This window comes from Cervus canadensis, chromosome 13 (genome assembly GCF_019320065.1).
Source record: "Cervus canadensis isolate Bull #8, Minnesota chromosome 13, ASM1932006v1, whole genome shotgun sequence".
In the NCBI taxonomy this organism is placed as follows: Eukaryota; Metazoa; Chordata; class Mammalia; order Artiodactyla; family Cervidae; genus Cervus; species Cervus canadensis.
In genome coordinates, this window is record NC_057398.1 from 30,240,864 (window position 1) to 30,266,584 (window position 25,721).

The 25,721-nt window shown below is 55.1% G+C and overlaps 2 protein-coding genes across 4 annotated transcripts; one reads left to right on the forward strand and one right to left on the reverse strand.

The window, feature by feature from the left end:
- The first annotated feature begins 821 nt into the window (after positions 1 to 821).
- TPRG1L (tumor protein p63 regulated 1 like) lies at positions 822 to 4,463 on the forward strand. Of its 2 annotated transcripts, XR_006272588.1 has the most exons (6): positions 822 to 1,115; positions 1,231 to 1,322; positions 1,400 to 1,576; positions 2,421 to 2,574; positions 3,210 to 4,067; positions 4,158 to 4,463. XR_006272588.1 is itself a non-coding variant. In XM_043485445.1 (5 exons), the coding sequence occupies exons 1-5, from the start codon at positions 912 to 914 to the stop codon at positions 3,402 to 3,404; spliced, it is 822 nt and encodes a 273-aa protein (XP_043341380.1). In that variant the 5' UTR covers positions 822 to 911; the 3' UTR covers positions 3,405 to 4,463. The 2 variants fall into 2 exon arrangements, 1 of the variants encoding a protein (XP_043341380.1); XM_043485445.1 differs by having other exon boundaries at positions 3,210 to 4,463.
- A 556-nt stretch (positions 4,464 to 5,019) lies between these two features.
- On the reverse strand, positions 5,020 to 16,764 carry WRAP73 (WD repeat containing, antisense to TP73). 2 transcript variants are annotated; one of them, XM_043485442.1, is made up of 12 exons: positions 16,625 to 16,764; positions 12,766 to 12,918; positions 12,169 to 12,285; positions 10,593 to 10,665; positions 9,245 to 9,348; positions 8,501 to 8,587; positions 8,058 to 8,192; positions 7,905 to 7,982; positions 6,794 to 6,893; positions 6,041 to 6,166; positions 5,498 to 5,689; positions 5,020 to 5,357 (listed from the first exon to the last, which is right to left on the reverse strand). In XM_043485442.1, the coding sequence occupies exons 1-12, from the start codon at positions 16,691 to 16,693 to the stop codon at positions 5,215 to 5,217; spliced, it is 1,377 nt and encodes a 458-aa protein (XP_043341377.1). In that variant the 5' UTR covers positions 16,694 to 16,764; the 3' UTR covers positions 5,020 to 5,214. The 2 variants fall into 2 exon arrangements, with proteins under 2 accessions (XP_043341377.1, XP_043341378.1); XM_043485443.1 differs by lacking the exons at positions 12,169 to 12,285; positions 12,766 to 12,918.
- Between the last annotated feature and the right edge of the window lie 8,957 nt (positions 16,765 to 25,721).

Sequence of the window (25,721 nt, forward strand, 5' to 3'; positions counted from 1 at the left end):
CAATGGAGTGACAACGCCCGGTTCCTCCACCGTGTCCCCTTCCGTGGTGCAGGGTCGGAGCTCTGCTTCCCAGGCCGCGGGGAGCACGTCTGCATTTAACACAGCGCTGGGGGCCATGTCCGCGCTGCTCCACCCCTGAAAGAAAGGCGGAGGCGCTCAGGAAGGGGCTCTGCTCCGCCGGCCTCCCCTCCTCCAGTCCCCGAAGCCCGCGCTCCCCCTGCTGTGCAAGGCGGACCCCTGGGAGGGGCAGAGCTAATCCAGGGGATGGTCACTCCGGGCGGAGTCGCGTCCAGGCGGCGGTCGTCCAGGGCAGGAGGTGTAACCAGGGAAGTGGTCTCCCCCATCAGGGGTCCGCATCCAGGGGGCGGTAGTCCAGGGCGTGAGGCGCGTCCAGAGTTGTCAGCTCTAGCGGGGGGCGCGTCCAGGGGGCGGTCACTCTGGGCAGGGACCGGAGTCCCTCCCCGGAGGCCCGCTGCACTTAAGCCGAACATGAATAGAGATGCGTTGACGGGGTGCGGTAGGCACCTGACTACCCTCTCCTCACCGGCCCTCCGCGTCGCCTTGGCAACCGGCCTAGGTCCCGCCCTTCCCCGGACGCGTAAACAGGAAGTGGGCGTGCGCGCGGCGTGCGCTTCCGGCGCAGTGAGGGGCGGGAGCGATTGTGAACGGCGGCGGGCAGGACCAATTGTGGAAGATACCTGAGGGACGAGCCAATCGTCAGGGCCGGAGAGGGCGGGAGGGGACTAGAGACTGAGGCGGGACTGGCGAGACGGAGCCAATCGCGGCGGGCCGCCGGTGCTGGGCGGGCCCTGGGGCGGGGCCGAGGGTCCGGCGGAGGTGGAGGCGGTGGTGGCGGCTGCTACTGCGGCCTTGTCGGGTCGGTCCGGGGTCGCTCAGCTGCGGGCGCGGTCATGCTGCAGCTGCGGGACTCGGTGGACTCGGCGGGCACGAGCCCCACAGCGCTGCTGGCGGCCGGCGAGGAGGTCGGGCCGGGTAGTGGCGGCGGTGGCGGGGGGCGTCCGGGGGTGGGCACCCCGCTGCGGCAGACGCTGTGGCCGCTCAGCGTCCACGACCCCACGCGCCGCGCCCGCGTCAAGGAGTATTTCGTGTTCCGGGTGAGGCTGGGGGTAGGGGTGGGGGCGGGGGCGGGAGAGGGCGTGGGCCTGTGGTGCCGGGGCGGGGCGGGGCGGGCGAGCGGGCGGGGCCTGTGACGACCTCCGCTCCGCGCAGCCCGGCACCATCGAGCAGGCGGTGGAGGAGATCCGCGTAGTGGTCCGGCCGGTGGAGGACGGAGACATCCAGGGGGTGTGGCTGCTGACCGAGTAAGGGGGCGCGCCCAGGGGAGGGGCCCGGGCACCTGTGGGCTCCGCAGCGCTGAGGTGACCGCTGCCGCCCGTAGGGTTGATCACTGGAACAACGAAAAGGAGCGACTGGTACTCATCACCGACCAGGCGCTCCTTATCTGCAAATACGACTTCATCAGCCTGCAGTGCCAGCAGGTGGTCAGGGTGGCCTTAAACGCGGTGGACACCATCTCCTACGGAGAATTCCAGTTTCCCCCGAAATCTCTCAACAAGTAAGTCTGTTCAACAGAGAGCCCCGATCCAGGGCCTCCTCAACAGCCCTTCCGAAACCAGCCCCCAGTGGGCGTCTTGCTTTAATATCAGTAGAGTTTAGAATAGACACGGGTGACTTCTGCCCAGCAGGGTGCATTAAAAGGGATTCTGGCACAAGAGACAGCTATTAGGCTTGTAGTAAATGAATTCAGGATACATTAACATAGGCCTGACACAGGTATTCTTCAGAGAAGAGTGAACTCAGCACTTTATCCCTGCCAAGAAAGGATTGGCAGCTGTCATGTCGAGCCCTGTTGTGGTTAATTTTTAAAAGAAAAAGGTAGCACATTGCTTTGATTTACAAATATTATTGAAGATTAAATTTGGAAAGGTTTAATGGCCAACTTTCAAGAGCTGATCTTCATCTGTTAGGGAGCTTTCTGAAATATGAGAAACCTAGACATGAGTATACTCAGTTGAATTAAATGGTAAATTTTAGGGTTTTGATATAGAGATTTGGGTAGGAAATTCAGGAAGTTCAAAATTCTAAACAACAATAAAATATTCTGGAAAAAAGGATTTGGAGTTGGAAAGCATTATTTGTTTAGTTAGAGCACTATATGTTAAATTTATTAATCGTGTAAAGATTAGCTTAACTAAGTGTACTCAGTTTGTCCTGTCTTAAAGTGCTGAAAGCTGTCGTTATTAGACATGCTGTTCTTGTCCTTGACTGTTGTGAAATGGCCATCATTAGTCTCGCCTTCACCAGTGAGACTGCTTTTTGTTCCCACACCTGGCACCAGGCAGGTGCTCTGGGGTGCAGGCCTGCCTGTGAAGTCTGGTCCCTGTCTTCTGACCCTGCAGACGAGAAGGCTTTGGGATTCGCATCCAGTGGGACAAGCAGAGCCGCCCATCCTTCATCAGCAGATGGAACCCGTGGTCCACTAGCGTGCCGTACACCACATTCATAGAACACCCGATGGCCGGTGTGGATGAGAAGACAGCCTCTCTGTGCCAAGTAAGGACATGGACAGCAGCAGCAGTGCTGCCCAGCGGGGACAAGCACCTTCCAGGCCTGCACTGCTCAGTACGGTGGCCATGTGGGGCTGCTGAGCACTTGAGTGGCAGCCAAACTGAGAAAATAAACTTTTAAATTTTTTAAAACTTTAATTATGTTTAGATAGCCCTGTGTGGTAAGTGGGTACTGGTCAGTGTGGTGCTGTGATGTGGCCCCAGTGGCTGTGGTCATTTTGGAGAAGGGCCCAGAAGAGCTTTGGGTTGTGCCAGCCGACCCCCACCCCTGCTAGAGCTGGGCAGGCTGCACGCTCCACAGGAGAGGAGACCTGGGGGTGATGGGCACGGGGGCCGGGACTGGGGACAGGCCCCCCACTTCCAGCCACGTGCTTTAGCTTGCTGCCTACCTGGTGGGTGGTGGGGAGCATCCGCTGGGTCACCGTGGCAAAACTCCTTCGAGCGGAAGAGAGAGGTCTGTGAGGACTAGCTGTCGTCCGTCATGGGTGAGGGCGGAGGTGAGAGCCACACCCAGGAGGTGAGCCCATGGGCCGCTGGGTGTGGCTGGGAAGGCCTCTTGTCCAGGGGTGGGGGACCTCGTGCAGATCATCTGCTCAGACTCTGTGTTTTCTCTCTCTGCAGTTGGATGGTTTCAAGGCTCTGTTAATCCAAGCTGTCAAGAAAGCCCAGAAGGAGAGTCCTTTGCCAGGCCAGGAGGGCGGCGTGCTGGTCCTGGAGTGTCCACTCCTCATTGAGACCTACGTGGGGCTCATGTCCTTCATCAACAATGAGGCCAAGCTGGGCTACTCCATGACTAGAGGCAAGATCGGCTTCTAGATGCTGCACATGGGGCTCTTGCCAGGAGAGGCGGCCAGCAGGACTCTGGGAGTGACAGACCTTGGTCCAGCTCCACTTCTGCTGGCAGGGTCCATGCCCCCTACCTTCAGGGACCTGGGCACCACAAGTGCAGTCAGGTGGACCGAATACTGTAGCTGGATACTGAACAGATGATCACGTGAGCTCCAGACACAGCAGAGGGAACCTGTCAGCATCCTGGCCAGGATCTCAGTCTCCGAGTCCCCTGTGTCTCCATTCGCCTCCCTGTGGTCCCTCCCTACACGCCCTGGAGCATGTTAACAATAAACGTCGCGTGATTAGCCGCGTAGTTCGCTCCATCCGGGGATGTGCCTGCGACCCAGCGCCCGTGGTTTCAAGTCTGGGTACAGTTGGTGTCCAATTTTGCATTTTGAGATTTAATCCATCTTCTTAAAGTTAATATGGAAGAAGCCAGCAGACCACCAGCTCAGCGAAAGTTGGCCTGCCTTGTCAGCTCCTAAATGGACTGTTGCTTTTGTGGAAATGCGTGTTTGACCTAAAGTCACACTTCTCCTAAAATTTATCTATAGTGTGTGAATAATACTGATGTCTTCTCAGGCCTACTCAAAAAGCTTCCCAGAAAATCATTTTAAGACAAGTCATTCGTTTGAGAAAGCCACATTGGTAAGTTCTTTGTACATGATGTTGACATCTCTGTTAGGTTTGTCCTGTCATGGCATATTTTAAAAAGGAATTGCTTAATTTGCCTTTAAGGAAGCACTTTCAGAAAGGAACCACATTAGAGTCTCCTGAAGCAGCCCGCCCCACCTCAGTTCCTACTGCTCTGTGCAGACCCCAGCCCATGGGCAGTCATCGCTCACCGCCCCTGCCCATCCACAGCGGTCTGCCTGCTGGCTCCCAGGTTCCTTCCTCCTCACTGCCCAGGCTGGCAGAGCTGTAGTCGGCATGGATGTGATGATCCTGATGCAGGGGCCTGTCCACATTGAAAGGTTTCCTTACAACTCTGCCTGGGTCTTTAGCTTTTGCTTTTGGTCTTCTAGTAAAGACGCTTAGGATTCAGTGAGTGTCGTTCCTTTTTTAAAGTAGGCGCAACAACCAAGAAAGGGTCTTAATTTGGTGAGACCATCTTAGAGCCGAGATGTTCTCTGCACTGGATTTGACCCCAGCCATGTGCACTGTGGGGATTTGCACAGCCTACTCCCTTCCCAGCCACAGGGGTGGTGCCCACCGTCCAGCCTCTGCCCAGGGTGAAGAACCCTTATTCCTCCAGTGTCCTCAGCCCTGGCCGACCACCTGAAGCACCTGGATCATTCCAGGTGGACACTCCCTGCACAGACCTGACCTTAACTGAGCTGCCCTGGGACCCACAGCCCCAGCCTCCAATTCTGCTCCAGCACAGGCCCACGTGACACACAGGCCCTGCTTCAGAGTGTTCAGGGACAGAACAGAGGCTCCGTGCAGAACGGGTCCTGTGTCGGGGGTGGGGTGGGGTGGGATGGGGGACTGACCACTTGGGGTGCAGTTACTTCCCCTAAGACAAGTGAACCCCAAACTTAAAACTGATCTGGAAGACTTTCCTGTGACTTAAACCTTTTAAGAAAGTAAGCATTAGCCATTTTATAAATGAACAAATATTTATTTTAAATAACAAAAATTACAGTTTATTCCATACATATTTACAAAAACACCTTGCTATAGCAAAATGAAAGCAAATCCTTTTCTCTGGGCCCTGGAAGGAAAACTCGCCCAAGACGCTCTGCTCCTGTCCCGTGGCCAATGTGTGCCACCTGGGCCTGACCATGCCTGGGTCCTACGTGCAGTCGCCCCGCTGCCCGAAGGCTGTACGCATCCCCTCCTCCATCTCCAGGAAGCACAGGCAGAAGTGGTCCTTGCTAAGGAGGGCTAGAGAGTCCCCGCTCGGATGCCAGCACAGGGAAAGCACCTGGAAGTCACCTGGAGAAGACAGGTGGCCAGGGGTTAGGGGAGACCCGGGTCCCAGGGTGACCCAGCTGGAGTCCCAGAGTTCAGCAGATGGGCCCCCGGCCCCGAGGCACCTCCCCAGAGCATCTGCTTGTGTCCCCGCCCACACTCACCTTCCCCGGGCACCTGCACCGACACGCAGCCTGCCGGCGACCACAGGTACACCTTGCTGCCCCCCGTGCAGATGGCCAGCCGGGGCTGCTGCGGGCCCCACTGGAAGGCGCGCACAGCGCACAGCTGCTCCAGCACTGCCAGCGGTCTCAGCTTCCGGATGTCCCAGATCCACACGGCATTGGGGACGCTGTCTTTGAGGAGGAAGGGGCACGCAGGCTCACGTTCACCCCTCGCTGCTCTGCTCCAGCCCGCAGCCCTTCACCAGTGAGGATGCCCACCTTCCCCAGGGTCATGGCGCGGGGCGGGGAAGGGGGGCATGTCCTGTGGGCCTGGAGCCCTGCTCTTTCCCAAACAAGGAGCAGAGGGCACAGAGGCCTGGGCTTGAGCAGCTGCTGCTCTGACCAGGCGATGGGCCCCAGACACTACCGCTGCAGGACATCCACCCTGCCAGCAGCGGCAGAATGGGAAGAAGCAAGCACGGGAGGCCCGAGCCCCGGAGGAGGCCGACGGGGGACAGCACACACACGGGACGGGCCACTGACCGTTCCTCGTGGCCAGGAAGTAGTTGTCAGGACTGAAGGCCAGCGCCCCGACGCCGATCCTGGGGTTGGCTCTGTCAGCGGCTGGCTTTAGGGTCTGTAAGGAGACTGGCATCGAGGCAATCTCGTCTGGGCAGGAGAAAAGAGCGCCCTGAGCCTCCCTGTGGGCAAGCAGCCTGGGTCTGCAGTGCGGCCCGCAATGGGAGAGGAAATGACTGTGACTACCCACGGGGTGAAGAGGACACGTGATAGCAGGGGCAGGCAGGATCTGACAGAAGGCAGGGCTGTGCAGGCACCTGGCCCGCCCTCCCCTGTGAGGCCGTGGTTCCAGAGCTGTGACAGGCCAGGCAACACCGCAGGGCCTGGTGGTCGGCCCAATTACTCCCATTTTATGGATGATGACGCCGAACCACGAGTGACCTCTGCACCCCAGATGCAGCTGCAGCTCCTCCCTGAGTCCTCTGATGGCCTCCCGCTCACCCAAGGAAAAGGTCAGCATTCATTAAAAAAAAGTTGCCCTCAAGACCAGCCGACAATCAGGAGTCCCAGGGCATGTATTCAATCCACGGAGCCAGAACCCAGGCAGCCTGCTGGCTCTTGGCTAAGGACGCTGTCCACCAGGTATCGCCAGAAAGGGAAAGGATTGAAAGGAAAAAAGGGAGTATCTGGAGTCCTGGACCGAGAGGGCTTTTTCTCATAACAAAAGGAAAGGAAAGGGAGGAAGACAAGGGCGGCACCACCGGCCGAGCCGCTCACATTTGCTCTCCGAGGATGTCAGGGGCGCAGCCACTGCTCGGGGCGGAGGGAAGGCCAGGTGGCCCAGTGGTGGGCTCTTCTCAGCCTCCTTGTACACCACCTGGAAGAGAGACGGCCCAGGCAGCACGTGTGGCCGTGGTCCCTCACTGTGTCCTCCTGGACCATCTCCATGAGGTCCCACCTGCAGCCGGCATTTCAGTGGAGACAGGTGACAGATGGGCCAGGGTGGGGGCACGTGTCACCAGAGGCTGGATGGGAAGGGCGAACGGCCGTGGGGTGATGGACCCGAGGCGAACCCTGCGAGGCCTCAGGTCAGTCCCACTCCTGCATCTCCAGTGGGTCCTCCAGTCACCGCCCTTGCCGGGACGTCCGCCCACTCACAAGCTCCCCAGAAACCCACTCAGACCCCAGGGCTATATAGCGGCCCACCCACTGCTTCCTCCTCACCCCACACCTGTCTTACTTGGGTAGCTCACCTGCAGGCAACTCACCAGAGTGTCTGCCCCCGTCCCTGCCATCCCCGCCCTGAGGCCGGGGTGTCTGCCCTCATTCCCACTGTCCCCGCCCCGAGAAAGGCTGTCTGTCTGGGTCCCTACAGTCTCCCGCACCCTGTCAGGGGCCTGCCGAATAAACAGAGCTTGATCCCTCCTCAGGGCCTCTGCGCTGCTGTTCTGTTCACACTGCCTGAATCGCTCTTCCCCAGACCCTGTACCACTTCCTCCCAAGGTCCGCCTCAGGGCCCCTTGGCAGGCAGCCTTCCTCCCCTCCCCGGGAAGGCTCCACAGGGAAGAAGTCGCCTGCTCATCTCTGACTGGCCCAGAGCACAGCGCCTGGCCCAGCAGGTGCGTGGTGCCTGCAGGCAGGGGACCCCAGTCATGGCGCAGAGCAGGAGCTGGTCCCAGAGTTGTGGGGGTGGAGGAGGCTGGGAAGGACACCACTTGGGACCCTTTGGGAACATGGCAGGAAAAACAAGGACCAAGGGAATGTCTGCACTTGGAACGTTTCAGCATCAGAAGATCATGGGGATGTGAGCCCCTGTATCACTTACACTGATAGTGTAAAGTGAAAGAGCAGCTTTCTATCCCTTCCTCAAACACACTTCCAGACTTACTATTTTGGGATTATTAACAGTTGCAGGATGCCCAAACTCCGTGATCATTTTCCAAGTCACGTGGTTAAGAATCCGCACCTGGAGAGAACCACGTGGTCAGAGCCTCCGGGGCGCTGGCTGTGCGTGGGCTTTGCCCCACAGGCCCCCTCCCACCTTTCCATCGTAGCTCCCGATTGCCAGGAACTGACTGCTGGGGCTCCAGGCCACGGACTTGATGCCCAGGGACCACTCGTAAGCACAGAAGGCAGACAGCAGCCGGCCATCCAGGGAGTAGAGCAGGACCTTGTACTGCAGAGACAGTGAAGGCATTACTGAACCTGTGGCGTGCGAGGCGGCGACCCCAGGGGAGTGATACTTGGGCGGGGACCCTGCCCTCCTCCACAGCGGTGGGAAGTGGAGACGGGGACAGTACTGGAGAAGCAGAGAAAATGCTGTGGAAAAGGGGAAGCTGGGTCTTAAATCTAAAGACTTGTAATAAAAGCTCCTCAGCTCAACATCCGAAAAAGGCAGAGTTCATGCGTGAGGCATTCGGAGAGCATGAGAAACACAGACAACAGTGCTACAAGCAGAGAGTGCGTCCTGAGTGGGTTCCCTACCTCCAGGCAGGAGTCCCAGACGGCCAGCACGCAGCCGTTGGGGGCCCACTCGATCCCTGCCAGGTCCTGAGTGTCCGTGTCGAAGTGCTTCCCAGGCGGGTGGGGGGAACAGAAGACATTGAGAACATTTTCTTCAACAAATACACAAACATCTATCTCATACCTGATGCATTAACACAGTATTTAATCTCCTTGTCTCGCCATGGGCAGAAACACCTATAACTGTGTCCTCCTGCCATGACAGGCCAGGCAATATGCAGCCGCGATGTGGCTCAGGCCTCCATGCGGCTGAGTCTCACACCTTTAAGATCAGCTCAGGGGAGACCCTCCCAGGACATCACTGCCCTGGTCAAGGAGGCCGCCATCCGATAGCATCCGGGACCCAGCCCAGCCCCGGGGGTCTGGCCTGGCAGCCTCCTGCCCATCCAGGCACGCAGTCAGTAACCTGCAGCTCACTCCTCCTCCTGATGTGGGCACACGGACGCTAACACCACTGAGCCAACAAGAAGCCTGGCGGCTCCCATCTGGGGGACTGTTAACTGCTAACACCCTGAGAGCCCACGCGGTCTCACCGGAGCCTGTGAACACCTGCCCGTGTGCGTGCCATGGGGTAACAGGCAGCACCCACCTTTGAAAACATGGAGCTGTCTTTCTCACACCGCCTGGGAGAGCCTCTGGGACCTTCGAGAACGTACCTCTGCCCCCACCCCACCCCAGGGTCATGCTCCCGGGTGTGCGCCTCACCCGTAGCAGCTGCCAGTCACTGCAGACAAAGATGCTCACGTAGTCCCTGCAGTCCCGCCTCTCTGCCAGCGCCAGGTAGCGGCCGTCCCTGGTGAAGGTTATTCCTGCCAAGGAGAGGGAAAGGTCCTGGGATCGAGAGGCAGTGGTTTTATCTCTCACGTTAGGAGGAGAGAGAGAAGGCAGAGGTCTGAAGAGGGGATGCAGCACACAGACCCCGAGTCGGCGGCAGAGTGTGGGCACACGAGGCAGGGTCCCCACACCCTCGATCAGGCTTCTGACGTACAGAGAACCTGCGAGACACACAGTGCGCCCTGAGCCCTGATGAGCCCCTGAATGTTACTGGGAAGTGTGGAGCCCTCTAGGATGCTATACTCTTAGGAAATCAACTGCAAGCAGCTCAGCTGGGTCAACGCAGGCTCGTCACCACAGGTCCTATTTTTACTTTTGAATTTAAATTTGGAAGAAGTCAATTTAAGGTGAGAAGCTGGCTGGAACGTCAGACTGTCCATTCCAGGTCCACATCGGTGAACGGAGTCCTCTGTCACACGTCACACCTCCAGAGAACACCTAAGTGACAGAGCTGCTGTTTCACCAAGAAGCATGCGTGTCATCTGGAGAGACACTAACATGCAAACTAAGAAAACAAAAAATAAATGAACAATTGAATTTCATTCACATGTGAGCTTCAAGCCGCTGATGGCAAGAGAAAGAACAGAAAAACCTCTCAAATCATGTGATGCTTCCTTCTGTTTATTAACTAGAAGACAATCAAGTAATTTCATGATTCGGGAGGGGGCCGTCGACGAGCTCTCGGGTTCAGTTAAACGCATGTTGGGGGGTTCCCTGAGGGCACAGTGGACACACGCCCTTTGCCCTTCCTCTGAGATGTACGGATGGGATAGGTCACTGTTCCCCTCTACAGAGCTCAGAGTTAAGTCAACCGAGGATTCAGTTCAAAATCCGCTGTGTGGGGTGGGGTCCCAGGACTGACGCGAACAAGAAAGGATCTGACACCCAGCTCTGTGACAGACGTACAGGATTTGCATGTAAACCCTTTTTTGACATCTGTTAAACGACATTCTCTTTAGTCATTGTGATCACAGAACAGGGGAGCCCTGGTCTTCTGGAGACACAGGTGGGGGAAGGCTTACAGAGAAGTACTAGGAGATCTGGGATGTACTTTAAAATAATCAGGGGGAGGGGCGGGCATAGAGAAAAAAGATTGGCTATGAGCTGAAATACATTTAAGGCTACTTTTGTCTGTGTTTGAAATTTTCCAGGATAAAAAGGTCTCCAAACCCCCAAACAACTACAGAGAAATGGCCTCTGAGTAGCTCTGACAACTCACCCTGCTGACAAGCCTTAGGGTATTTGATGTAGGACACGGACTTTGTGCACAAGGACCAGACAGTTATCCGCAGCTGCCGAGGAAGGGGGAGGAACAGAAAGGAAACAGCATAACTCAGCATTCTCGGAAAGACTGTTGCAAGTCATAAGCCAGATTGCCTGCACCTAAACAAGAGATTTACTGAAGTAAAAGTATCAGGAGTCCTGGGGTGTTTTCTGTCTGAAGAAGTGTGTCAAACTCACATCTACAATTGCTAATTTTTTTTTTTTTTTTTTGGTGGTGCTACGTGGCTTACAGGATCTTTGTTCCCCAACCAGGGATCAAACCCAAGACACGGAGGTGAAAGTGCTGAGTCCTAACCACTGGACCACCAGAGAACTCCCACAATTGTTAAATTTAATGGTCTTGGTGTTTAGTTTTCATTTTGTGACAATACTATCTGAGGGACACAAAGTTAAATATAAGTGCATTTTGGTTCCAAGTACAGTCAGCACCCCTTTCTGCCTGATAAATTAAGCTTTATTGCAGGCACAGCAGCCCACGGAGGGTCCAGTATTTCTGGGGGATTCAGCATCCAGGGGTCCAAGAAGGCATGCCCTGGGATAACAGGCTGGGGGGTGCTACAGTCAAAGTTTTCATATAGTAGCAAACTTAAAAATGTTTCTCAGAGAAACACATCTAGGAGAGAAAGCCACACAAGATGCCCCCCAGTCTCTTGAAGCAGTGAAGGGGGTGAGTGGCTCTGCCTCGCCAGGTGGCTGGGCCTGGGGTCAGCAGGGACAGGGAGTGGCCCGACTGTCCGAGTGGAGGCTCTGCAGAGGATTTCTGGGGGACCCACTGCAGGCACATCACATCAGGGGCTGGAAGAAGCTGTGACAATGAAGGACCAGTGCACCCGAGCCCCCTGTAGTCCCCTGACGTGATGTGTTAGGGAGGCATATGCACACCACCCAAGCTGTCTCTGATTTACGGTTGGACTTCAAAGATTCTTCTTCTCACTCAGAGCTCCTGCCCAGGGTCCTGCATCTCGAGGGAGCCCAAGGCTTGAAGAGCAAATCAATGAGGAGGTTAGAGACACACAGATCAGATGTCTCCAGGGAAAGAGGTAAATTCGTGTCCGACTCTGCGACCCTACAGTCTGCAGCACACCAGGCTTCCCTGTCTCTCACTATCTCCCGGAGTTTGTGCAAACTCATGTCCATTGACTCAGAGATGCCATCCAATCATCTCATCCTCTGTCACTCCCTTCTCTTCTTGCCCTCAATCTTTCCCAGCATCAGGGTCTTTTCCAACGAGTCGGCTCTTTGCATCACTGAAGTTCTTTTCTATTGTTGAATCAAAGGACCTGTCTAAATCCGTAAAGATACAATTTGAGATGTTCTTTTTAAAAACCTTTTTTTCATTAAAACTGGGCAAAAAGATAACATAACAACACTCATGGGCTTATAATGCTCTAACCATTGATGACATACATCCTCCCCGCTTGACCATTCACTCCAATCCTCCCAGGTGATCAGGACAAGGGGTGAGGGGTGACTGTCCTGCGCTGAGGCAGGTATCTGGGGCGCCCACTCACGTGGAATTCCGTCGTGTTGAGGATGTGGCGCCCGTCGGGGCTCCAGCAGGAGGCCACCAGCCCTGCCGAGCCCTCGTCTATCTTGCAGTGCCACTCTGGCTGCTCCAAGGACCACACCTGGACTCACAAAAGAGATGAATCCATTTGCTACTCAGGCTTAAGAACAACTGGCCATGAGCTGCGTGGAGGCAAAGATGGGCAAACTCTCAGAACCCTTCAGGGTGAAGGATTGCACCACACTTCTCAGTGATGTCACTCTGTTGTGGTTTGAAGGGTTTATTCCCTCTGCTGTCTGAGACCTCACTTAGTTAAGTCTGAGGTCTATAACAAGACACATCTCAGCACTCCCTAAACACAGGAACCAGTTGGGCCACTTGCTGAACACTTCCTGTTACAGAATGAACTAGGTTACAGATCAAGGACATTGACATGCTTTCTTGTTTTTAAAAGTACTTAAACTGTTAGAGCACTATTACAATGTTATAAGAAAACGGGCTTTGACCTGTGCAGCCCCTTCCTCCATACCAGAAGGGCACAGAACAAGGCCCTGGGTGGGGGCTGTGCTTGGGGGGAGGGGGGCGATCCATCTGGAGGTACCTGCACGAGCCCCCGCTTGTACAGGGCACACAGAATGAAGAGCGAGTCGGCCGACCACTCGAGGTGCTGGATCTGGTCCAGGCACGTGTATAGCTGGAGGATCTGCAGGGTGCTCGCATCCCTGACCACCAATCGGTACTGGATGCAGGAAGCCTGGAGGGGGAGAGGAGAGGCCATGGGGGTGGGCTCTGGAGGAGGGCGCTCCTGGGACAGCAGCGTGCCCTCCAGTCAGGACGGTTGCCTCCTCCCCCTGCACACACGCTTTCTGTCTAGATGGTCTTGTGTTTACCATGTGGAAAGCCTATCCTGAACAAAGGTGAGTTAGCAGAAAGATGAAGCGTAAATGTAAAACCAGGTGCCCAGCTGTTAAGCCCCAGGAGGAAGTATTACTGCAGAACTCTACCGCGTCATTTCTGCTCCTGTCTTCACTGCGTGACAAATGCTAAAGCAGGACACGGCACTGGGAAAAGGCCCTCTGAGAACAACCAGCTCCCCTCTGGTTCTACCACCTGCAAACAAGCTCTGTGTGAGCCGCGAGGAGTGGGCTCCAGGCTGCCGGTGAGATCGACCCAGGAACATAGCTCCCTTTGGTTCCGTGTCTAACCTGGACCCAAACCAACAGAAAGTCAATATACAGGTCTGAAATTCTGCAAATGTAAGGACACGTCATAAATTTCCATCTACCTGTGATGAGAGAACAGCTAATACACACTGGTGTCTGCCCACAGGTCCTGACACAGGCTCCTGATGAAACCCTTGGAAAGTCCTGGGGGGGGGGGGGCAACTCTGGGTGGGCTCCTGGGGGGACTGTCACCGGAGAGACCAAGCCAAGATTAGAGGCTTGGAATTCTCAGCCCTGCTCTCCTCTTCTCTTCAGCAAAAAGGGCTCAAAATGGAGTGAACAATCACCCCAGGTCTATGCGGTGAAGCCTCCAAAAAATCCCAAAGATGCAGGGTCCAGAGCTTCCAGGTGGGCAAGGAAACCCACATCCTGGGAGGGTGAGTGAGTGAAAGTCACTCAGTTGTGTCTGACTCTTTGCGACCTCATGGACTATACAGCCCATGGAATTCTCCAGGTCAGAATATTGGAGTGGGTAGCCTTTCCCTTATCCAGGGGATCTTACCAACCCAGGGATCGAACTCAGATCTCCCACATTGCAGGCAGATTCTTTACCAGCTCCACGGGGACAGAACTCCTGCACTCGAGACCCCCAGATCTCACCCTCTTTATCTCTTCATGGGCCTACTCACCTGTTCCTTTATCACACCCCTTAATAATATGGTAAATCTGTTTTTTTGAGCACTATGAGTCACTCCAGCAAATTAATGGAACCCAAAGAGGTGGTCATGGAGCCTACATCAAGTTGATCAGGAGCAAAGGTGACAACCTGGACTTTCAATTGCAGTCTGAAAGGTGGGGGGCAGTCTTGTGGGGCTGAGCCCTTCACCTGTGGGCTCTGGGCTCTCTCCAGGTGGACAGTGTCAAAACGGAGTCAAAGCTGGGAGTAGGACACTCATCTGGTGTTGGGGAGAACTGCTTGGTGTGGGGGAAACCCCACACAGGAGGTGACCAGACATTTCAGAAGCGTTGAGTACGGCAGCCGTTTGTGAGGAAAAGGGACTGAGGGAGGGAAGGCTGGGAGGTTTCTTATATACACATTAACCATTAACCCTGAGTCTGGAAACATTTAACTCTTAATACAGTGTTCTTAAAGATACAGTTACTTTATGTCCATATTTGTTAACAATATCCAAATCCAAGCAAATGATGTCTATGACTCATCATACTTATCTGTTAACCAGAGAGTGCACATCACCATTCAAAAATCAAGAACTGACTTCTGAATGTTAATTCCCTCTTGTTGGTACTTATCAAAGTCAAACTGGATTGTTAGGTTTTTGTTTTAAGAACTTTCATTTTTAAAAAGCCAATGAGTTCCACCTGGAAAAAAAGAGTGGGAGATGGACTGCTAATTAGAACAAATATGTGTCCCTGCTTATTTTTTCACTTTGTAGCTTTAAAAGCTGTGATCAGTTAGCACAAACTCCTGGTGAAATGAAATGTCTGTACCAACACTTGGAAAAACTGTATCAAATCTGTTGCAAGATGTTAAAAATGGCAACATGGCCCTACTTTTCTCAGCACTTAGAATAGAGCTCTGAAAAACATGGTTCCAGTAACATTACTACCAAGGCTCACAATTCTAATCAGAATGTAAAAACTATACCAAAACTAAATGAGGAAATGTAATCTTTGTCTCCATAATTCACTGGAAGTTTCATGTCAGTGAGTGAAAGTTACTCAGTTGTGTACAGACTCTTCGCAATCCCATGGCTATACAGTCCAGGGAATTCTCCAGGCCAGAATACTGAAGTGGGTAGCCTTTCCCTTCTCCAGGGCATCTTCCCAACTCAGGGATCGAAGCCAGGTCTCCCGCATTGCAGGCGGATTCTTCACCAGCTGAGCCACCAGGGAAGTTTCATAAATGACCAAAAAACAAATTTATTGGGGAGTATTCTGAAAAGTATACCAAGGTTCTTGGGGTGCCATTTAAGCTAAAGATATTTTATATTTTGTAGCTGAATACCATACTATGTGATTTAGAATAAAACCTCCATAAAGAAGGTAAACATGTAATTTGAGGTATTAATACATCCATCCTCAAGGATAAATGGAATGTTAACAACGCTCAAACTAAAAAGACAAAGCAGGATGCATCAGTTAATAGTTAATGAAACTAAGTACAGTTTTTAAAAAGCATTTTTTTTCCTTAATGTCTTTCCAATGCCAATTATCACCCACCCACCACATTTCCCCCCATGATTTTGAGAATGTACACTGATCATACTGGTATATTTTAAAACTTACATTTTATGTATGAGAGCTCAGTGATGTGACAACCACTCTGCCACCCATGGAGTGAGCAACTCAGATCCCAGGAGTGTGGACCACTCTCTTTATCTGAGCACAGAATGCTAGTTACCTAAGTCATTCATCTGGCATGTGGTAGAGACCCTCAAAGGGGGCTGGAAAAGGTGAAAACAGCTAGCTGCAGCACTGCACCGTTTTATAGCCAACAGGACTATATACCTGCCTTTTGTTACAAACAAACAACAACTTACAGTCAAAGCTATGGTTTTTCCAGTAGTCATGTAGGGATGTGAGAGTTGGACCATAAAGAAGGCTGGGCACCAAAGAATTGCTGCTTTTGAACTGTGGTGTTGGAAATGACTCTTGAGAGTTCCTTGGACAGCAAGGAAATCAGGGCAGTCAATCCTAAAGGAAATCAACCCTAAAAACTCATTGGAAAGACTGATGTTGAAGCTTAAACTCCAATACTTTGGCCACTCGATTCGAAGAGCCAACTCATTAGAAAAGACCCTGAAGCTGGGAAAGACTGAGAGCAGGAGGAGAAGCGGATGACAGAGGATAAGATGGTTCGATGGCATCACTGACCCAAGGGACATTAGTTTGAGCAAAGTCCAGGATATAGTGAAGAATAGGGAAGCATGGCGTGGGGCAGCCCACGGGGTCACAAAGAGTCGGACACTACTGAGAGACTGAACAACAACGAGTCCACGTTTACTGGGTCTTCAAGTCTCTGAAGACAGTGTTGCTTTTACCTGCTTTTAACAGATGGAAACCGAGGTGCAGGCAGCTTCCCGGGTTCCCAGAACGCAACAAGTGTCCAGGTACCCTGCTCGGAACCACTGCCCAGGTCACCTGCCAGGGACCCACACCTGGTACCTCCATCCGGGCCCCAGGTACGCCCCACCCCCTTGGTTCCTCGCCGCCCCGTACAGACACGCGCCTCCTCGCGGAAGGCGCGCCCTCGGCCCAGGCCCGGCGGCCGCTCACCAGGTACTTGCCGTCCGGGGAGAACTTGCAGAGCAGGCTAGAGAGCTTGAACACCTCGGAGAAGTTCATTGCGGCCGCTGCACCCGGGGGCCCGCCAAGCCCCGCCGGCCAGGCCAGCCGCAACCGCCCCTCCGCGACCGGAAGTGACGGAGGGCGGGAAGCGCGCCGCAGCCAGTCAGGGCCCCGGGTGACGCGCGGCATTGTGGGGCTTGTAGTTCGCTACCCCGCCCAACGCGCGCAGCCGCGCTTTAAAGGAGATGAGGTGTTTCGTCCCACGAGGGATTTCCGCCGGTGCTCGCGTGTGAGAAGTCCCCTCCAACTAGGGTTGCCACATAAAATGCAGAAAGTGCACTACAGCTGAATTTAGATAAACAACGAATCATTTTCCAGGATAAATATGTTCCCCAACACTACGTGACACATATGCTTAAAAACTATCCGCTTGTCTGAAGTTAAAACGTGACGTCCTATGTATCAGTGTATTTGTATTCATGTATTTGCATACACACACACAAATATGACATATGGTGCATAGTACGTATATTATATTCTATACATAGAGTATGAATAAATATTCGTTTTTCTTCATTTGTCTTTTGGCTAAGGCCGGCAACATGCTTCCAGCGAGGCCCTCACTTGGCGATTAGGAGCTTCTCTGATCTAAAAGAGAACGAATTTGGCGCTTGCACCGCGCAGAGAGCTCCTGGATCTCGCGCGCCAGCTTGTCCATCACACGCGTGCACCTGCCCTCGGACCCGCGAGGAGGAAAACAACACCCAGGCCGGGACCAGAGCCCTCACGGCACGAACTGGAGCGAGCTCCTGCGTTGGCGCTGGCTCTGCTGGCCTCGCTCGCTGCCCCGCGCGCGCCTGTCCTCTTGCCCACTAGGGACTCCTGGTCCTCTTCGCCCTCGCGACCCCGCCAGGCCCTGCGGGCGCCTCTAGATCGCGCGGACCGAGACACCAGCCCCCGCTCTTGCGTCCTGAGAACGGAGACCCGGCCCGGGTCCTATTCGCACCCGCACGAATCCGGCCTGGGCCTGTGCCCTGGGGAAGCCCCCTCCAGCTTCTCAGAACAAACCGGTAGGGGATGCGTGCAGGCGTCCTGCTCGGCGTTGCCAGCCGTTTTTGTCCCCGGCCAGATCAAACCCTGTGCGTGATTCGTCTTTGGCTACCCCAACCCCCATACCCCGCACCTTGCAAGCAGTAGGTGATCAGTAAAGGTGTATGGCAGTCAGCCAGATGGGCCAGGTGAGGTGCGGACCCGTGCACCAGCCCTGGCTGCGCGCAGTTCCAGGGCAACTCTGCCGCGAGGGTTCCCGTGGCCTTGAGGCAGGTAATGTTGAGCACCGGAAGGCAGCACACAGCAGGTACCCGCTGCCTTGAATAGTTCAAAACTCGCCAGCCTGTCTGTTTCTTCAGCCAGGGCCCTAGGACTAGGTGGCAGCCCTAAAGATCCCGTCTGTCCTGCGGGGGCGACCGGTCTATGAAGCCACAGGTGTGGGAGCCCTAGGAAAGTCTTGGCCTGAAGCGAGTCTCTGCGCTAGAAATCAACTCCCAGTGCACTACCCACGTGTCGCCGTTAACACCCGCGCATACCTGCGCAGCGCGGAACGAAACCCAGCCCCAGGCGCCCGAGGCGGTGGCCGTGGGAGGGAGCAAGGTGCAGGCTTCGAAACGGGAGTGTTTGTGTTCGGAATTACTCCCCGGGTGCTGCGGCCACATCTTCCGCTGGGCCGAAAGAGTCCCGTCCAGAGGGTATTCCCGCAGATCCACGATGCGGACAGAGGCGGGAGCGGGGCTGTGACCTTGGCTGGGTGAGCGATGTAGGTGGAGAGCCCTCCAGGACGGAGGAGCCCGGCTAGTACCACCCGGAAGCGAGCGACTTCACTTAATCCCGGGTCCTGAGGTTGCGACTTTCATCTCCCTATCCCCCGCCCCCGCCCCCGCCGCTGTCCACAGCCGGTGCGCTCACTCCGCAGACATGGGTGGCCGCGCTCCTAAGATGCCCAGCCCTTCCCCTGCCCGGTGGATCCTCTGCTCCCGGCGCGGAGGGGTCCCGCGCCCGTGGGGGCGGAGGACGGGGACCCGGAAGATACGGCGTCTCGGGAACAGGAAGGCGTCGGGCCGCGGGGTCCGCACCTCTGCTCCCCACGCGCTCGCCGCTAAGCCGGCCGAGAGCCACTGTCCCGTTTCCGCAGCATCAGGGCCCCGGCGCCCGGACCGCGTGCAACCCGAGGTAGGCGGCCCCACTGGGGCCGGGAGGGGCGACGCGCGCCAAACGGCGGCGGGAAGGAGGCGGGGCGGAGCGCGCCCCGGGACCCCGACTCGCAAGCGGCCAGCTGGGGGGGCGGAGCGCCGGATGGCAACCTTGGCCCCAGCCTGGCCCTGTCGCCCCGTGCTCCTCCTGCCAACGGCTGAGCGGCCCGCGCTGCCTTCCCGCCGGCCGGCTACGGAAGGCGCTAACGCTGGCGGCCACCCCTCCCCGCGGCGCCTCCCCTCCCCGCGCCCATATAACCCGCCTCGGCGGCCGGAGCCCGCCCTGCGTCCGCGCCCGCGCCTGCCAGGCCGCACCCGCCTCTCGTCCCGCGCCCTCCCTGCGCCCACGAAGGGGTTACGCGGCGAAGCCCAGGCTAGCGCCAGGCGGCTCAGGCATCGATTCCCGGGGCTCCGACGGCACCAGGTAGGCAGCACGGACCTGGCGCAAGGGGCCTGGGCGTGTTTGGGCTCCGCCTACGGGGCATGAGTCCATAGCGGTGGGCGCATGAGCTCGCGGCTCCGAGGCTGGGAGTCAGTGAGAAAAGACCTTGTGCACGAACTCGAGAGAGGCTGACCTGGGGTCTCCCTCGACTACCACCAGCTACTGACACGGGGCGCGGTGGGGCGGCAAGGAGCCAGAGTCCAGCCCAGGAGGAGATGTGGGGTCCTGCCCCCAGCGTGGCGGCCTTTGGGGCACGGATCAGCCTGGCTGGGATTCCCAGAGGGCCTGCCTCGGGTTAACCCCTCTCCACCCCAGCTTCAAGGGGAGGTGGGGAGTGCGACCCCCAAAGAGGCTGGCTGGTGGGGGAGGGCAGGTGCCCGTAGCTGACAATACCCTCCCCGCCGGGCCCCACTCCCTCTGCACTCTAGAGGGCTGTTAGCAATCTGGAGGTGTTAGCCACCCTACCCCTTAAGGCCGAGTGAGACCCAGGTCTTCCCTGGACCAGGAGAACTGGGCATAGCCCCTAAGCTATGGTTTACCAAGGGGCCAGGTTCCAGAATGGCATCTCTGGGTGGCCCTGAGTTGGCTGGGGTACCCACCTGTTTTCCGAATCTGTTCCAAACCCGGAAAAGAGGGGTCAGAATCAGGCCCTGGGCCGGCCTGGCCAGAGATCACACCTGTTTCCAGGATCCCTTCTCTCCTAGTCCTCCTCGCTTTGCAGTCACCGTCCTTTTAGGCCTTAGACTGTGGTGAGGGGCTGGGTGGCTATTATCACCTTCTTGTAGTTGTTCAGTCACTCAGACTCTGAGACCCCATGGGTTGCAGCTTGTATTTTCCTTTGGTCCCTAAGCAGCTTTGCACAGGTATGCATGTGTCTGCATAAATAAATGGGTGATGGGTAGACCACTCTCAGCCAGCAAGGGGTTGGGGAAACAGTACACCGTTCACTTCTGACCAGAGGTCATTTGGTTCAAGTATACTGTGGCCTGTTTATTGAATGCTGTACATTTGGGAGCCTTAGCGCAATTGTTTTCTTCTGTTTGTTTTGTTTGCTGTCATTGTTACTGTTTGTTTCACATTAATAATTAGCTTTTGGGCAAAAATGCACTGTTTACCGGAAGTCTAGCACTCATCTTTTGACTTACTCAATGAGTTAAAAAAGAATTGTATCGAAAACAAAAAGTCAAAGTATTTAACATTTTGCCACATATGAATGTATGGATCACGCATGTGATTTTTAAAAATAAGGTTAAAAGTTAGACTGGTACCAGAAGCTGCCAGGGTGTCAGTGGGGTGCCACCAGGAGAATGGCCACAGAAAGCTTAGCCCCATTTCAAAGTCCTACTGAGGTTCTGGGGAACAGGGTGTTGTTGTTTAGTCTCTAAGTTGTGTCTGACTCTTTGTGACCCCATGCACTGCAGCACTCCAGGTTTCCCTGTCCTTTACTATCTGCCAGAATTTGCTGTGGAAACAGGAGAACAGGGTAGCTGTCTACAAATTCAACTTCCAAGGACAGCCACACAGAAGGGCCAGGCTGGTGCTAAGGTTAATCATGTAGGTGTGGAGGTTAGAACATTAGGGTTCAAATCCCCTCTCCGCCACTTACTTGTCATGGACCTCCAGTGAGTTCCCTAACCACTTGGAGCCTCAGTTTACCCATCTATAAAGAAAGGCAATAATGGCCTCTGTCCCAGAGGGTTGGAGGAATAGTAACCAAGATGCCATATCTAAGTGCTTAGAATGACGCCTGCTACCCACAGTGGGCCCCAAAGTGCTGGCTGTTGATGCTGCTCCAGAGGCCCTTGGTAGGGTAGGGGGCACAGTTCTCTGGTAGCCAGCAGGTCTTCCCTTGGGAGTGGGGAACGGAATGGCTGTCAGTGGGGCAGGAATCTGCCTGTGGTTTGGATGGAGGCTGCCAGTCGCTGTCGGGGGTACTGGAGCAAGGATGCCTCCCTGAGTAGTTATTTGTAGAGAACTTGGGAACCGGACCTGGGGGAGGTCCTGCCTGTGGCCAAGGATGGCATTCACCCGGAGATTCTGACACTTTAAAGGGAAATCATCGGTGGGTAAAAGGAAGCTGCATGTTCATCCAGCTGGGAGATTGCTTCTGGACAACAGATTCAAGGGGAGTTTGTCCTCTAGAGGCTTGTATAAAAGACGTCAAGGATACACACAATGAACTTCGGGTTTGCAAAAGAAAAAAAAAAAAAAAACCGGAAACTTTCTTCAACTGTGCGTTTCTTCTGCCCAGCCCCCATAAAAGGGAAGGGCATGCCTTTATTTTCCAATTTGGGCATTTCCGTGGGAGTGCTGAGTCAATGTTTAAAACTACTCATTTTCTGATGATTTAGCTTTATACAGCAAAAAGGAAAAAAGAAATTGAGAGGAGTGTTTGAGCAAGTCCTAGTTCCCTTGGCCCCTGACCATGCTTCTGTCTGGATGATGAAAGCTTTACTATTATGAGAACTGTACCCTCAGAACACTGTGTGACAGTTTACCCCTGTGTTTCTGTGCCCTACCCAGTCGTCTGGAACTGCTGCTGCAGCTGCTAAGTCGCTTCAGTCGTATCCGACTCTGTGCGACCCCATAGACGGCAGCCCACCAGGCTCCTACATCCCTGGGATTCTCCAGGCAAGAACACTGGAGTGGGCTGCCATTTCCTTCTCCAATGCGTGAAAGTGATGTCGCTCAGTCGTGTCCCACTCTTCGCCACCCCATGGACTGTAGCCCACCAGGCTCCTCTGTCCATGGGATTTTCCAGGCATGAGTACTGGAGTGGGTTGCCATTGCCTTCTCCGTGTCGGGAACTAGCAGCATCCATTTGTGTGTAGCCAAAATAAAGAAGCCACCTGATGCAAAGAACTGACTCATTTGAAAAGACCCTGATGCTGGGCAAGATTGAAGGCGGGAGAAGGGTATGACAGAGGATGAGATGGATGGATGGCATCACCGACTTAATGGGCACGAGTTTCAGTAAACTCTGAGAGTTGGTGATGGACAGGGAGGCCTGTCGCGCTGCAGTCCATGGGGTCGCAAAGAGTCGGACACGACGCTAAGCAACTGAACTGAACTGAAACTATACAATGTCTTTTTTTTTTTTTTTTAAAGTTTGCCTTCTTAAGTAGGTTACATAGGACTCCTGGAAAACCCTTTCTGAGTGTGTTATGCAGAGGAAAATTGAGTTTTTCTATAGAAGAAAAGCTTCCTCTACTCATCAGGGTTCGAGTTAAAGACACTTTCACTGCAGCCGGCTCTGAGAGTCTGCACGAGTGGGCGGGCATTGACTTTTCATCCGCGTCCCTGATTCGTGTCTGCTCTCAGGCTGGTGTTCCTTTGCGGACCAGACATTTGCTCCGCAAAAGTATTTTCTTTTCCTAGAGATCCTCCCTCATATCAGAAACCCAAAGAGAGCAAAAATTCCTAAAGGAATCACTGATATTTTCATTGTGTGTGGCAGCTGCTGTGGAAATCTCAAAATTTCGTTTGTTCGGAGAGAAAAAAAAAATTTCGTTTGTTCTCGTTACTGAGATGAAATAGTCGTCAGACCTGCTACCTGAAGCCCCATAATCACCAAATCTCAAATTGGCTTTTATCTTATTTTGGTCAAGCCATGCAGCTTGTGGAATTTTGATTTCCCCAACCAGGGACTGAATCCGTGCCCTTGTCAGTGAACGTGCGTGTTCTTAACCACTGGACAGCCGGGGAATGCCCCTAATTTTGCTTTTAAATATCATCCTAACTGTGTTAGTGTCTGGGGCGCTAGCAGACGAACAAGAACGAGGGGGCTGAAAACAAACAAACAAAAAGGACTTATTCTTTCCTGGGCTGGAGTTCAAAAGTCCAAAATGCAGGTGTGAGCAGAGCTGGCTTCCTCTGGAGGCTCTGAGGGAGAGTCCATCCGTGTCTTACCCCTCGCCGCGAATCTTCCTGGACTTCTACATGCATCACCCCGATCCCTGCCTCTAGGTTCATATGGCCTCTCCTCCGGGTCTCCCTTTTTCTGTCTCTCATAAGGACTCTTGTCATTGAATTTAGAACCACAGCAATCCAGGAGATCCCATCCTGAGATCTTTTATCTTACGCATCTACAAAGGGGAAGGGGGTGCCATTCAACCCACTAGAATAATCGTAATTCAATGTAGCTAGTTTCGTTTGTAATTTTTTGTTTGCCCATACTGCACGCACAACTTCTGGAACCCCCAGGGCCCAGGGGTCCAACCTGGGCCACGGCAGTGGAAGCACTGAGTTCTAGCCACCGAGCCACCAGCAAACTCCCTGAAATATGTTTCTAAGAAGTGTTCCTCAGCCTTTGGGCCGCCCAGTGGCCAGGAAGTAAAAGGTGAAGAAACTTCTCATCCACACCCCTCTGTGCTGAAAGAGGAATCAGACACCCCTCCCCCCGGGCTGTTCCAGGGCAGCCAAAGGTGCAGGGAGCCACTCCTCCAGCCTATGGGGGGGGTTCTACCCACCACCATCCCGCCCACCCCACCCGAGGCCGCGTGGGCCATCACAGCCCCCAGAGGTGGGAGAGAGAACAGACACACAGCGCGTCTTTGGGCCACCGGTGCCAAAGAGCTGCTTAGAGGTGGGCGGGTATCAACCTGGGGGAGTCAGGGCAGGAGAGGAGGCGCCGCTGAGGATACTGGACCAGGAGAGAGGCCAGGCAGCAGGGAGGGCTCTGCGGGGCTTGGAGAGAGGACATGGAGGCCTCCACGAGGGCAGGTCTAGGGCCACGGAGGGGACATTTTGGGCAGCTCTAGAGGGTCAGTGGCAGCGACACTCTGGACCTTGGATTTAGAATCCGGTCCCACAAACTGTGAGCCCCAGAGGGACCTGGGAGCCAGAGGGGAGGGGGCACCAGAGTGAGGACCACGCTCCAGCCCCGCCCAGTGCTTCTGTTCTTCCATCCGTGTTTTGTGGCAAGGGTGAGTTATAACCATGACGGTAGACGTTCATAGTGCCTCCCCCCATGTACGTGCCTCTGGGCGTTTACCACACTTGGAGGTGGGCACCGAAGCCAGAAACCTCAGACCAAGTGATTAAATCAGATGCAGGTGTTGTCCGGCCACCCATGCCTGGCATACCGCGGGCAGAGGGTACAATGGGCAGGGCCCTGGGCTGGGAGTCCAGACAGTAGTCCAGAGCAGGCCTGGTTCCTCCATGACCTTGGACTAGTCCCCAGGCTCTTCATCCATCGGTGGGGGACACCCACCTGCCTCCTCGTTGTTGGAGCCGGAGCCAGGGTTCCCCTGAGTGGCCCACAGGAACGCACCAGAGGGCAGACTCAAGGTGCCCAGGGAAGACTGGGCCAGCCCCCTCCCTGCCCCACCAGACAAGTCTGCCTCCCACCAGCCAGGGTTCGGGGGCCTGGGCATCAGGGCTGGGCTGGGTGCCCAGGGGTCCCTCCTTTGTGGTCCTGCTCAGGGTGGCTGCATGTAGAAGGGACCAGTCCCTGGTGTGTACCCACCCGGTGCCAGCCGGCAAAGCATTCCCTGAGGCCTTGGGTGCCTGTGAGGAGGGGCGGGGGCTCTAATTGCTCGCCTGCCGCTCCGAGGTGCCAGGCCCAGGAGGCGGGCATCTGGGGAAGACTCTGGCTAATTGTGCAGGCAGCTTCTCCTGGGGCCTGGATGGACTGGGTCCTTCAGAGCAGGCAGCAAAGATGCCTCTCCCTTCCCCCCTGACTTCCTGAGCTCTTTTTGCTTTCGGGGCTGAGATGTGAGACAGACCCAAGGGCCTCTCTTGGCAGCCTTGGGCCTCCGAGCTTGCTTGCGTGGTGCCCACCTGCCAGACAGAGGCCACTTCTGTGTTCACCCAGCATACCGCCGGGCTCTGGGGGATGGGCCAGGGTGGGGACCAGGAGAGCTGCCTGGGGCTCAGTGTGGCTTCTGCCATCCTGCACAGTGATGGAGGGCGGCTTTTGGGAGGGGGGCGGCTTGAGGAGGCTCTGCGGAGCCGTTGGGGCTACAGGAGGAGAGGCTCTGCTTCCCTGTGCTTCAGTGTGTGTGCGCGCACACGCGCGAGTGCACACGCTGAGTTTCTCAGTCGTATCCCACAATTTTTGACCCTGTGGACTGTAGCCCACCAGGCTCCTCTGTCCAGGGAATTCTCCACGCAAGAATACTGGAGTGGGTTGCCATTTCTGTCTCCAGGGGATCTCCCCGACCCAGGGATCAAACCCTTGTCTCTGCCAGGCAGGACACAAATAAACAGATCAAATCACCCTCTCAACACTGGGTGGTCCTGCATTTAGGGTCCTCAATCATTTGCATTATGTGCAATGCAAATTTAGCACAATTCCCCAAAAGACAGTGGGAGGGCAGGACGTCATTAGTATGCAGATCGAAAGGGGATCCCCTCGGTGCTTTCTGTGATCTGCAAAACCCAGTGATTAGAGGCC

Coding starts and splice junctions, on each gene's coding strand:
- TPRG1L (XM_043485445.1), top strand. CDS start 912: ATGCTGCAGCTGCGGGACTCGGTGGACTCGGCGGGCACGAGCCCCACA. Junction 1,323..1,399: donor GGGGTGTGGCTGCTGACCGA/GTAAGGGGGCGC, acceptor TGCCGCCCGTAG/GGTTGATCACTGGAACAACG. Junction 2,575..3,209: donor AGACAGCCTCTCTGTGCCAA/GTAAGGACATGG, acceptor CTCTCTCTGCAG/TTGGATGGTTTCAAGGCTCT.
- WRAP73 (XM_043485442.1), bottom strand. CDS start 16,693: ATGAACTTCTCCGAGGTGTTCAAGCTCTCTAGCCTGCTCTGCAAGTTC. Junction 9,349..10,592: donor CCCTAAGGCTTGTCAGCAGG/GTGAGTTGTCAG, acceptor TCTCCTTGGCAG/GAATAACCTTCACCAGGGAC. Junction 6,167..6,793: donor GACATCCTCGGAGAGCAAAT/GTGAGCGGCTCG, acceptor TCTCCTGCCCAG/ACGAGATTGCCTCGATGCCA.